This window comes from Chinchilla lanigera, unplaced genomic scaffold (assembly GCF_000276665.1).
Source record: "Chinchilla lanigera isolate Chin_1 unplaced genomic scaffold, ChiLan1.0 scaffold00119, whole genome shotgun sequence".
NCBI lineage: Eukaryota > Metazoa > Chordata > Mammalia > Rodentia > Chinchillidae > Chinchilla > Chinchilla lanigera.
Window position 1 is genome coordinate 1876903 of NW_004955520.1, and position 12898 is coordinate 1889800.

Here is a 12898-nt window from a genome sequence, read left to right on the forward strand (position 1 = left end):
CCCCTCCGCCCGGCCGGGCTTACCGTCTCGCGCAGGTAGGGCAGGAGGGAGCGCAATGCCAGGACCGCGCCAGCCAGAGGCCCGCTGCGGCCCAGCTCCTCCCCGCCCGGCTCCGCCTCCGGCTTCTCGGCGCCCCCAGGCTCGGCTCCGGAGCCTGTCGTGGTCGCCACCCCTGAAACGCAGGGGAAATCGAGTTTAGGCCACAGGAGAAGAACTGTGTCTGTTAAGTTTAAATATGCACTGAGTGTCCACTATCAGTCACTGTCCCTGGAATAGGTGGCTTCCCAACCGGGCGTGGAGGCCCAGGAGGCTGAGGCAGGACTGCCCTGAGATCAGGCCATCCTGGGATGCATAACTCAGTTCGAGGCCAACCCGAACTGTATAGGGAGACCCTGTCTCAAAAGAAAAGAAAAGCACAGATCTCAAAACCAAACAATGTAGTTTCCCAGAAGACAGTTACAGGGAAAAGAGCTCCAGAATGCGGAGCTGCCTACCTTTCCCCTCAGAGCGCCTGACTCTAACGCACAGGGTCTGTGGAGTGGCCAAGGCTAACTGGTCAGGCGCGGACTCTCCTCGTCTTGCTTCACTGCCCTCTGCTCTCCTTGGCTCTGGGGTCTCACCCTTGGGCTCCTGCACCTCCGTAGTGTTTATTCCCCCTCCGTCTCGCCTCCGGCAGCGAAAGCCCTGCAAGGCGTCCTCAGGACGCTCCCGCTGCGCAAGTGGTCAGCAAGCTTTACCTGGAGCCTCGTCCTCCTGCGGACTCGGGCTCTGAGCCGCTTCAGGGGCGCCGGCGTCCCCAGCCCCGGGTTGGCTCTGGAGGCCAGGCTCCTCCGGGAGCTGCGAGCTCGGCTCTTCCAAGCTCAGGTCTTCGGAGGTCTCTCGTGGGAAGGGATCGCCTGGGGGCGGCTGCATCTCTGTGGGGAGAGGAGCTGCTGGGGCCCAGACGGACGACAGCCGGCCTGCCCCGGTGCCCTGCACCTCAGCACCTGCCGTCGGCCACAGGGAGCGCAGCTGGCAGGAAGCAGAGCTTCCACTGCCTGAGCCCGCAAAAGGGCGCCGCACTGCGCTGCCAAGCTCACAGACGCCTTGACCCCTGCGCACTCATGTCGCACATTCGGGAGGGCTGCAGTCGTGACCTCCTCTGGCACGCCCGCAGGTGCGCACACAAACGCAAGTGTGCACACAAATGCAAGTGCAGTCCGTCCCAGGCCAGGGCGGAACGCACCGCCTCTGTCCCGCCGGGAAAGAACGCAGGCTCTGCACAGCCCTCGCCTGGAGGTGCCCTGGAGGAAGGCAGCGCGGAGCGCCACGCTAAGAGCCAGAGACCAAACCACTGCCTTCGAGAGCCGCAGGGCTCAGCCAGTGTGACCCTCAGGAGGGTGGTTTCTTTCCAGCTTTCTATTTCACTTGGGTTTTGCACTCTTACCCAAAATATATACACTTTTTTTTGTTTTTGCTTTTGTGTTTTGTGACAGCTACTATGTAGCCCAGGCTGGCCTCGAATTCACAGGAAATCCTCCTGCCTCAGCCTCCCCATGTGCTGGAATTACAGGTGTGTACCATCACACCAGGCCAAAATATATCCATTTTGATGAAGGGCAAAAGTGTTTTCTCCCCCAGTTCTCGGAAAAATTTAGCTTGCTGGGAAGACAGATTTTCCTGCGGCTCCCTGTCCTCCTGGGTCCACAGGCCTTGGGCTCACACACCCGAGTGTGAAAAGCAGTGGCGACTGAGAACAGAACCTGGAACTGGGGCCACAGAGCCATGTCCTGGCTGGAGGAAGGTCAGCCAGCACTGGCCACCTGGCTGCCGTGTGTCGGGTCACAGAGCGCCTCCTGGTCAGGCTCCAGCTGGGTCAGCCGGGCAGTTTCTTGTTTCGTTCTAGCACTGGGGATGGAAGCCAGGGCTTGTAGGCTCACCACCCTCGATAAAGGCAAAGGGAAGAGCCCCAGGGTCCAGTGCTGATCACTGGAGCAAGCGACCCCCCCAGAGGCAGGAAACAGCATGACACCTTGAAAGGTACAGGGGAAAAGGAACTCCGCCAAAGCATCATGGGAAAGTCACGCTGGTCCCTCCTCGGTTAGAGAACAGTTACCTTAAGATTAAGAAGCTGTGTTCACCCAGATGTGGTGGTGCATGCCTGTAATCCCAGCATTCGGGAGGCTGAGGCAGGAAGATTTCTGTGAGGTCAAGGCCAGTCTGGGCTACAGAGTTCAAGACCATCCCAAACTAACTGCGAGACCGTGTCTCAGAAGGCTAAAGAAGCCGTGTGCACTGCTCTTTAAAGCTTTTCCATAACTGCATACGAGCTCTGTTAACAGGCCCCTTTGTACATATTTTCTTTCTCTATATCTTTCATCTTTCCCTTTAGATTTTGTAAAGTTTCCCTTTGAAGATGCTAACCAGTCTGAACTGTCCTAAGGGAAATCAGAGTAAGGTCTGCCTGCATGTTCCCGCCCGGAAGACAGGAAGGCGGGACATTGGGCCTCCTCTTCTGTCAGCATCCTGTGGGCCAGGGACTCGAACAGAGTCCCATCCACAGCTGTCCCCCACCCCGCAAGGCCCAGGCAGGACGGACTCTACCTTGGGTGGGTCTGCTCCAGGCTTCCCCCAGTGGCGGGGCTGTGGTCAGCGGGGCGCGTGTGTCCTCGGCCAAGTGCTTGTACCTGACAAAGTAGATCAGGTCCTGGACATCGTCCAGCACCGCATACTCTGCCAACTCCTCCAGCATGCTGTTTCTGGTCACTCGGGCATCGAGCATTTTCTCCGCTGCACTCAGAATCTGGGACTCGGAGGCCCGGAAGACTTTGTCCAGCACCTTGTCCACGTTGTAGGGCAGGCTCTCCCGCTGTGCGGCCCTCAGCTTTGAGGACATGTCCTGCAGCATAGCTTCCAGCAAGCGGGCGTCGAGGTACTTGAGGAAGCGCTGCAAGGACTGCTGCTCCTTGAAGAAGCTGCCGATGACGGGCCAGTCCTCCACGCTGCCATCCAGCCCTGCTGCAAGCCCAGCGTGTGGACTCCCCGGGGACGGGTCGTCTCTGGGGTCTGCAGAGGCGGGCCCCAGGTGTCCCGCATCCCCAGCCTCCTCAGAGAGCTCCCCAACGGGCCTCTCCCCATCCTGCCGTACACCCGCCACACCATTCTCCTGCAGCACCTTGCCTGGCCCTGGCCAGGGGACTCTGTCCTGGCCCTCAGGGCCGCTGGATTCTGGTGCTGCCTGGGCTCCATCCCCGTCCCATGTGGGAGGACTTCCGTCCTCTGCCCCCACCTCCACGCTGCCTGGCCCCCTGCCTCCCTCTCTTGCTGCAGTAGCATTTTCTTTTTCAATCACAGCAGTCACATTCAGGTCTTGTTGGTTTTCTTTGGTTTCTGGATTGAGACGAACAGTCCCTAAATGCGCTTCCTCAGAGCGTCCTGGACTAATATGCGACTTCCTGTCCCAGACTTCCGGGAGGATTTCTTGAGACTGCTTTGCACTTACAGCGTTTTCATCCTCCATCAGCTCCTCTGGGAGCTCCTCCTCCTCGCCCTCCTCCTCCTCCTCCGTCTCCCCCTCCTCCCCCTCTGTCTCCGCAGCAGGGGAGCCTGGAGCAGCCGTGCTGCCCAGTCCCCCTCTCTCCTCTGCCCCGTCTGCCTCCTGCTCTGCCTGGGGCTGAGCTGAGTCCGCAGCCGACTCCGTGTCCTCAATCGCTCGCTGACCAAGGGCGGCGGCCGCATCTCTCTGCTGTGGCGGGGAAAGATTTCCTCCCAGAGCGGGGACCTCCTCTTTCGATTTTCCTGACAAACCTGCTCCGGCTGGAGAAGAGAACTGCGGCTGACGTTGGGCTTTAAGACCTGGCTCCTCGTTGTGCTCCTGAAGTTGGCGCTGTGCTGCACTGGGGTGCCGGTCGGGTCCCCCTGCCGAGCCCCCTGCCACCTGCACCCCGTCTCTGGGTGCACTGTGCCGATCCTCCCCCGAGGGCTGCTCGGCCCCGGAGAGCTCCTGCTCTCGCACCCTTCCTGTCCGACTACCTGCTGTTTTCTGCTCCCTGCCACTCTCTGAGCTGCTCTTCGAGCCACCAGCCGGGGTCTCCGCTGCAGGCTCTCCTTCCTGGAGCGCGTCTTTTACGACACGGACACCTGCTTCCTGCGGGTCACCATCTCTGTTCTCCAAGGCTGGTGGAAGGGGGTCTTTGCCTTTCTCGGGACCCGGCCCAGTCCTCTGCCCATCAACCCCCGGGAGCTGTGCACCCTCCGACTGGGATTCATCTTGCACCAGGGCAGCTGTGGGCTCCTGAATATCCCTGGCTTTTTCTTTATTGGGAGGTTCTGTGTCCACTCCTGGGTCATTTTCATCATTTGTTTTAAAGACCTCTACAAAAAAGTCACCAGGAGTTTCAGGGCCAGAAGAACCCGCGGGCGTCTGTGGGCTCCTCTGTTTGCTCTCTGGGCCTGCAGCATCATCGTCTTCCTTTTCTTCCTCTGAATCAGAACCCTCCAGATCCTGGACACCCAACCCCTCGTCGCCTCCTGTGACGATGGAGAAGAAAGTGTCCCCCCAGGCGGTCAGTATGTTCTTATCGCCAGTCCCCACGCCAGGGGGCAGAGCTGCCAAGACTTTGCCCTGCTCGTCCGAGCTCTGTGCCTCCTCCGCTGAGGACTTCTCCGGCCCGGGCCCCCCTGCAGGTCCCGGCTCTTCTGCGTCAGTGAAGGTCAGGAGCGGCAGCTCCTCCAAGTCGCTGTCATCCACCTCCTCCCCCTCCATCATGTAGGACTCAGCGTCCAGTGCCTCATCGAAGTCCTCTTCTGGTGCGGTCACCAGTCCTGTCGTCTCGTCATCGGACACCATGGCATCTGCCGTGGAGCCAAACTTTGTTTTCAGGTCGAGAGTCATTTCTTTCTTCAGGAGCTTGTAAGCATCCATCTTCTGCTCGCCAGAGGCCTGAGAACGAGAGCCGGTTCTGTTGCCTTCGCTTTCTGGCACTTTCAGTTTCTCCTGCAGCATTTCCTCAAAGGCCTCTGAGGGAGGTGGTGCTGCCTGAGCAGCCCCTGCCAGGCCTGGGTCTGTGGGAGGCTGGCGCTCCCTGGGCGGTGCAGGCTCCCTGAGGTCCTGGGAGCTCTCGGAGCGCACACGGCCACCTCCCTCTGCATCGCGGTCCACAGGCTCGTGCGCGGGCCCACTTCCTGCGGGCACTGCGGGAGGCACCTCTCCACGAGGAGGCACTTCCTTCCCAGAATCTTCTGCAGACTCTTCAGTTGCAGAATCATACAATTCCAAAAACCCTAAGAGTTCTTCCACATCATAGCTATCAAATTCATCTCTTCCCCCATCAAAGCAGACGAAATCCGTCTCCTGGAAGGGAAAAGGAGACAGTAGTTTCACTGATCACGGGTCACAGAGCAGCTCCTGCCAGTGCTGGTGACAGACAGAATCCCACACTCGGCCCTGGCGCTAGGGGGCTTGGGGCGACCCCAGCCAGGGCTGCTCCTGGGCAGTTGGCAGCAGGAGGCAGAACCCACTGTCCACTCCAGCCACACCCTCCCTTCCTGTCCTCTTCCCTCCTCAGGGAGTGAGGCTCACTCGCGTGGTGGAACCTTCTCCATCCCTCCAAGCCCCTGGCTTCACCGGGACAGGTCCCTCAGGTCGGCCAGCTCAGTCTGCAGTGAGTGAGTGAATCTCCCTCATTCTAGACGTGGTGTTAGAAAGCTCACTATGTTTACTTTTTTACTAAAGCATGGGCCGTGTTTTCTAAAAAGCACAATGAATAAAAAATGGCAACATCTTGGTCTCCATCTGCCTGACTCCTGGTCTCAGTCTGTTCAGAGCACAGATGGAGGAAACGGGGTACCGTTTATTAGGTTTCCGGCTCCTCACAGCCACACCCCATGACAGCCTGCGCAGGAGCACAGCCAGACCGTGCCCCCCACCCTGCGCTGCTCCGGCCCGCCGACAGGCGGCAGCACCTTCCATCAGGCTCAGCCTGGTGCTTGGTGCTTACTTTCCTTGGATGTCGAGAGACGTGCTCAGGGACACTTTCTCCGCGTCAAGGGAGATGTGTAGCTCAGTGTGAGACAGAGGCCCAAGCAGGGGAGGTCCCTGTGACCACGTCCTGCTGTCTCACATGTCCCAGGCCATCTCTTACCGACAGCAAAGCCAGCAGGCCTGAGAGGTGATCTGACAGCCCCTGAGACTGTCCTGAAATTCTGAGTATAGCAACAGCTCTGATTTCATCTAAGGACGTTCCTGTCCCATAGCTCATGTGCTCTGCAGCCACACAAGGGCCGCCCAAAAATGGCTCTTCAAGGGTGGACATCTGTTACTGCAAAGCCTAGACCTCCAGGAAGTAATCAGCGGGAACTGGGGCTCCAGGACACAAAATCCTGGGAAATCAGGGCCGCACTGACAGGAGGGTTATAGTGTGCGGTTGGAGCCTGCTCATCATCAGACATGCTCTGAGACTGGTTCCGCAGGTTCCCTTCACCCCATCGGTGACAGAACCACGGCCCCTTCAGTCACTGTCCAGTAAGGAGCTTGCATTTCTATCCCAGGACTAAGTCAGAATTTGATTAACTTACCCTTATCACTATATACTTAAGATGCCTGATAGTATTCAATGAGTGGTTTTCAAATTGGGATTCCTAGTCCTTGTATTTGTAAAATGAAATTATTTAAGTATTACATTTAATAACTGGGCACAAAGGTATTAAACTCTTTTTTTGTTTTGTTTTTAATTTTTTTTTTTTTTTATAAACTCTTAACTGTCACACACATGAAACAGCAAAGAAAAGCCCCGTCCACGGATGCCCAGCCTACGATCGGCACATTTGCTTCATATGTTACTGACAACCGGAGTGTGATGTGTTCTCCCATCAATGCTTTCCAAACTTTGCTCATTTTATAGGCAGTCTGGTTCCAAATTAAAATCTGATACATAAATGTTAGAATGTTTTTCCCCCAACTAAAACAAAGGCTTGCAAAAAACAATGAACTAAATATATAACTGATACATTTATAAGCCAATTTGTAATTGAGAACAAAACAGAAATCTTCAACTTACATCTGCCGGAACTTGTAGCTCCTCTTTGGTATATTCATAGTCTACCCTGATTAAATCCTTTGGGAAATACCCAAAAATACGCCCAACCTACATGAAAAAAGGGCAAAAGGGACAAACATCAATCATGGTCTGTGTGAGGAACACGAATGAGAAGCTTCTTAGAAGTGACAGGGAATACGCAGGCAGGTAGGTAGACAGAACCAAAAGAGCTAGACCACTGCTACGATTATTATAACGAGATTACACCCTAATAAAATTAAGTGCAGAATACTGTGAAACAGTTCTAAAGTCATTACAGTTTTTTCTATATTAAGCTTAATTCTAATCACACAGCACATAAAGTTAGATTTTAGAAGAAAATAAAAGATCTGCATAGGCAATTGCTGTACATTACATGATTAAAACTATGCAAAGCTCATTAGAAACACAACCCCAAATACCCTCTAGCAGAATTGACCCGAACATTACACAGAACTGCTAATAAACCAATGCATGTAAACCAACACACAACAGCTATGAAGATTAACATGTAAAAAGAACAGAAAAGTTTTGAAACGTATGACCATTACATCCAATGGCATATACTGATACGTGCTATCCTAGCTTTTTAAGAAACTACAAGTAAATAGGGAGAACATAAACTTACAGTGTAATGCATAATGAGCTTTGGTTTCATGCAAAATAAATTCTGTATAGAACAGAATCCCATTCACGTTTCTCATCAACAGGTGAGCAACAGAACAGATGTGTGTAAAGTGCCCCGGAGATACACACTGTCCTGAGTCAGGTACAGCCTGGGAGGGAGCCCAGGCCTCCTCCCATCATTAAAGATATGCAAACCGAAGCACAAAACGAAGCAAAGGGCCTCTTATCCCCAACTCTAAAATATCAAATTCACAAGACAGGTTCCGGCTTTATCTGGAACCCATCTGAAAGCTTGTTAGTCTAGAATTCTGCCATGAAGATTAGATAAAGCCGGGCAATTAAAAGCTGTGCTATTGGCAGATAAAGTCTGAAACTACAGGAAACCAAAACAGAGTGCAGACTAAAAGCTAAGAACCAGAAATGAGAATCACTTTCAAAACCTAGGGAACTTAATTTCCCAAGGAGGAGAACCACGAAGTGAGAGGGGCCAGAGGGGAAGACTCCATTCCTTCTGGGGAAAATTCTATTAAGGCTGAATCTGCATGAGGGAAAGAAACCAGAGATACGTGGAGAAAGGAAAAACATTTATCTCCGCCATCAGAGACCTTAGCTTATACAAAGCTCCACGATTATACACGGGGTGGTTTCACATTTCCTACAGTCTGACATACACACAAAAAAGTGGTGCAGAATCATGGGATCTCACGGCGGGGAGGATTTTCATGTCTAATTTTGCTTCTGTGCACCATCCCTGCCAAGCACTGCTGATCTGACTCGGGGTGGTGCTGCTGCGAGGATACATTCTGCATGCGGTCCTGTCAGGGCACATGTGACGAAGCACCACTGCCCGGGAAGGAAATGCTCGGGAGGCGGCAGTGGAGAGGGAGCCCCGTCCTTCCCCACGTTTGGACGCCAGTAGCTCAGACAGCACTCGGGCCGGCCACAGAGCGAAGCGCCCTCGGACAGCACCAACAGAAGGCAAATGCAGGCTATGAGCGCCAAGCCTCTGGTCAGTGCTGAGGGCATGGTTCCCTAAGAGGGCAGGACCACCACTGGCCCCAAAAAGAAGCAGGCTTATAGAGGTGGGTACCGCACGGAGCCTCACTGTGGTGGGAGGAAATGCAAGTCCAACTCGGTTACAAAGAACTCAAGTATGAGGAAGGGAGAAAAGTACTAACTGCTAGATGAGAAAGGCAGTGTGAACGCATGGGAAAGCAGTCCCCAGAATCAGTATCAGGACCTGTCGGGAAAATGCTGTGCCTGACCCCGCGACGAGTTGGGACTCTTCCCAAGGACTCTGACGGACAACAAAATGAACCTATTTTATTATAGGGCTTTCTCAAGCCTAATTTTGTGCTGCTTGTTTGGTGTTTTGCTGAGGGTGAGGACTGTCATAGTTGGGATGGACAATGTCTCTAAGTGGGAACAATCCCAAGGCTATCAAGCACCCTTGCTCCTAGTGGAAGTAAATAGTCCAGCTAGCACACTTCATAAAATGGAAAGGACAGGACTTATGATTCTCCATCTGCTGGGGGTGGGGGATGGTGCACGCCTGTAATCCCAGCACTTGGGAGGCTGAGGCAGGAGGATCACTGTGAGTTTGAGGGCAGCCCAGGCTACAACATGAGTTCAAGGTCAGCTTGAACTGCATAATGAGACTCTGTCCCCCCCACCCCGCAAAAGATTCTCCATCAGGTAACTCATAGTAAATCCCCTCATTAAAACTATCAAAGCACCATGCAGTCATTGACTGCCTTGTGTGACCTTAGCACACCCATTAAATGGGCCAGGACAGGACTCCTGGGGGACCTTACAGGCATGAAGTGGCTGAAAGACAAACAAAAGGTGACCCAGAAATTGCAATACAAAAACAGAGAGGGACATACATGGTGAGCACAATACTTTGCTTTCTTATAGAGTAATAACAGCACAAACACCTGGGCAACTGCTCCAGATCTGGCACTTTCTACAAATAGCAATGATACGGAAAAAAGGAAGACTCGCAAAGTCAGCGTGGAACTTGCGTGCTCCAGCCGTTCTGTTGCAGTTTACCATTTACATGTGATGCCTGTGGATCCTTCTTTTTTGAAGGAAGCAATGGAGTTAAGACTTTTCACCATTGCAACCTTTCTTCTGTCTGGAGCACCCCAGACCTTGATGCTGAAGGCATTAGTCAGCATCCGTTCTGTTCTGTTTTAGAAACCTCTGCTGAGCCCTCTGCTGGGCCAGGGCCCGCGGGGAACACCGGGCCACCTTTGTCCTCCACCCAGCAGGTTCAGCGGATTAACTCAGAGACCCCAAGCAAACAGTCACTTAAATCTACAGCGCTCTATAACTCTATCAAAGGAAGAACATAAAACATGTCCAAGTTTTACTTACACTTCCAGCCCACACTTCAGGCAAAACGCCTGCCAGTTTATAGTAGACATACACAGGGTCACCTTTTTTAAAATTCACAAAGCGACAGTCCGGGCCAGTGAAATCTCCAAGAGCTTCACCCCGGGCCATTAGCACTGTTATCAGGATGGAAAAGAAAAACAACACGTGTCAGAATTCAGCTTTCACAGTGCACGCTGAGTTATCAGGAAGTATACAAACCCCACTGCAAACAACAGCCGAGGGTTCCCCACACTCTGCAGTGGCTCCCAATCCTGAGTGGGAAAGTGCAGTCCTTAGAGCTTTATTGCTGCAGGCCACAACACTCCTGCAGTTACACAGGGAAGGGGTGAGTGTCTCCTCACATCCATGGCTGGTGCTAAGAAACTGGGCAGGACCAACGGAACCCCTGTCTCCTCTCTTCCCTGCTAGGCCTCTGTTTCTTCTGTTCCATCACCATAAAAAGCTTCATTTGCAAATATGTGCATGTGGTGCAGACCCTGGCCGGGTGGAGCAGGAGCAGGCACAGGTGGAGTGGAGAGCAAAGGGGAAGAGCGGCTGCAGCCCCCAGGGGGGCAGTTAGTCAGACCCCGCCCTGCCGCTGCGCCTGCTCTAGAAGCTGCAAACCAGGGAGCTGCCTGTGCAGCCAAGGTGTCTCCCCGCAGGATCTGGGGTCCGGGTGAGTTCACGCAGAGGCTAGCACAGCGGAGGACAGCGCTGCTTCTTATCAATCTCGTTGCATCACCAGGCCATGTTTACTCAGAACAAATAATGTGGATTGTACTCAACATTCGGAAGGCTTCAAAACAAACACTACCCCTATTTATGTTTCCCTAGGAGCTAAATCAAAAGTGGACACTTCATTGGGCAGGGGCAACGCCAAACTATAAGAACAGGCTAATAGTTACCATCCTGCTTAAAATGCGATCTAGAAACCGGGAGAAGCACACAGTTTCGGGTGTAAGGTGAAATGGACCTTAAATGCATGTAGACAGCAGAAACAAGGCAGAAATGGAAATAACACATTTCCTAAAAGCCAACTGGCAATGAAATATGTACATATTATTTTCCTAATAGACATAATTTATTCAATATGATCTAGTATTAAAATATGTACTCCAACAAATGTACGGACTTGGAGGGGGCAGTTTGCTTTTAGAAGCTCCACTGTGATCATTCTGACTTGCTGCCACCCTAACTCAGTTAATCGAATAGGGGGGTCAGGCTGAAGGGCTGGGTAGTTCCAGGTTGGGGTGCCACTAGAATTGGAAACAGCGGTGTTCCCCTGGATCCTTGGACCACGAGGGACTTGTAGTGACCGACCAGATGGCAACATGATGCGCACTGTCTGAGAAGGACACGGGACATGGCGCGTGCACATGTGTGTACACACACACACAAGCACTTCACAGGACTCAGGCCAGGGCCTGCTCCTGGTGCTGGCCATGCCTGTCTGGACAGAGCTCCCTCAGCCTGTGTCACAGCCCTGTCCCCCAGCAGCAGTCTGAGCAACAAGACTCAGGCTGTGCTTGTCAAGGTGACTTCCTTTGAGGAATCAGGCAGGACAGCAAAAACCCTGCCACACAGCTGCTGGCTCTCCTCAAAACCCTGCCGGGGATGGCATGGCAGCAGGGGCATCTCAGGGTTCATGTGCACCTGCCCTTGGGTTTCCTCTGAGAATGGTGTCAATGACTTAGCCTCACGATACCGACTTTCTTGTTCCTTCGTGGTAGTGTGGGGAGACAAACACGCAGATTATGAAGTTTGTTTTGGGTAACATCCATTTGAATGTAAAAGCTAAACTGCAGGTGTCTTGCCCTTTTGCGCCTGGATATTCTATATGAAGTCACGAACATTGCTGTCAGTGGGGTACAAGGTTACTGGAGACCAGGCTCCCTGGGCCAGCCAACCCAGAGGGAAAGGTTCCAGTAGCCAGCCCCAAGGCCACAGCAGGCTTGGCTTGAGACCACAGAGATGGAGCATGATGGTGACTGTAATGACCCTCTTCCTGTAAGTGGAAAGATCTCTGCTGCTCTCTGGGGCTGTCTTGGGGCCCTTCTAGCCGGTTGCTGGGAGGCCTCCATGCAACAGAACACCGGGACTGAGGTCAGCAGGGTGGGCCCCTCAGAACCTAGTGCGTGCCAACATTCCGGACTCGTTCAGATCTTAAACTCTGGACTGGGGTCAGCACAGCCCAAATCCCAAGGGCAGCTGCAGGGAAATAGCCCACAGCCCCTATCCACTGCCCTAGGCAGGGCATCACCCACCTAGTACTGGCAGAGTGGAAGGGGTCCAGTCTGTCACTAGGGACCGTGCCCCAACCGCCCTTCAGCAGGCGGAGGAAAAACGCCCGCAACACGTGGAGAAGCATCCTAGCAACCGGAGTGGGGATGGGGATCACGGGCCCAGGACCACTCGCCTAGGACCCCTGGCATATCGTGATCCCTCCAACCGGCTTGATCCTCGGCCTCCCGTGATCCCTGCCCCACCACATTTCCCGGGGTGGCCCGTGATCCCTTGTACCCCTCAGCCCCCAGGCTTCTGCGATCTCCCGCGATCCCCTAGAACGCCCGCGATCTCCCCGGCCCCCGCGATCCCCCAGGACCCTCACGATCCCCTGTGACTCCCGAGATCCCCGGGTACACCGCGATCCCCCACGGCCCTCACGGTTCCCCGAGATCGCCCACGGCCCTCACGGTCCCCCGGGATCCCCCACGGCCCTCACGGCCCCCCGCGATCCCCCACGGCCCTCACGGTCCCCCGAGATCCCCCACGGCCCTCACGGTCCCCCGCGATCCCCCAGGGTTCCCCGAGATCCCCCAGGGTTCCCCGAGATCCCC

The 12898-nt window shown here is 54.2% G+C and overlaps 1 protein-coding gene across 1 annotated transcript in view; it reads right to left on the reverse strand.

The window, feature by feature from the left end:
* The window catches only part of Mia3 (melanoma inhibitory activity family, member 3), a 37194-nt gene that overhangs the window by 23758 nt on the left and 538 nt on the right, over nt 1-12898 (reverse strand). The window contains exons 2-6 of the mRNA XM_005409256.2: nt 10062-10195; nt 7038-7124; nt 2584-5332; nt 738-914; nt 24-172 (exon numbers count right to left, since the gene is read on the reverse strand). Of these exons, the coding sequence (XP_005409313.1) occupies nt 24-172; nt 738-914; nt 2584-5332; nt 7038-7124; nt 10062-10195 (3296 nt within the window). The remainder of the gene's footprint in view (nt 1-23; nt 173-737; nt 915-2583; nt 5333-7037; nt 7125-10061; nt 10196-12898) is intronic.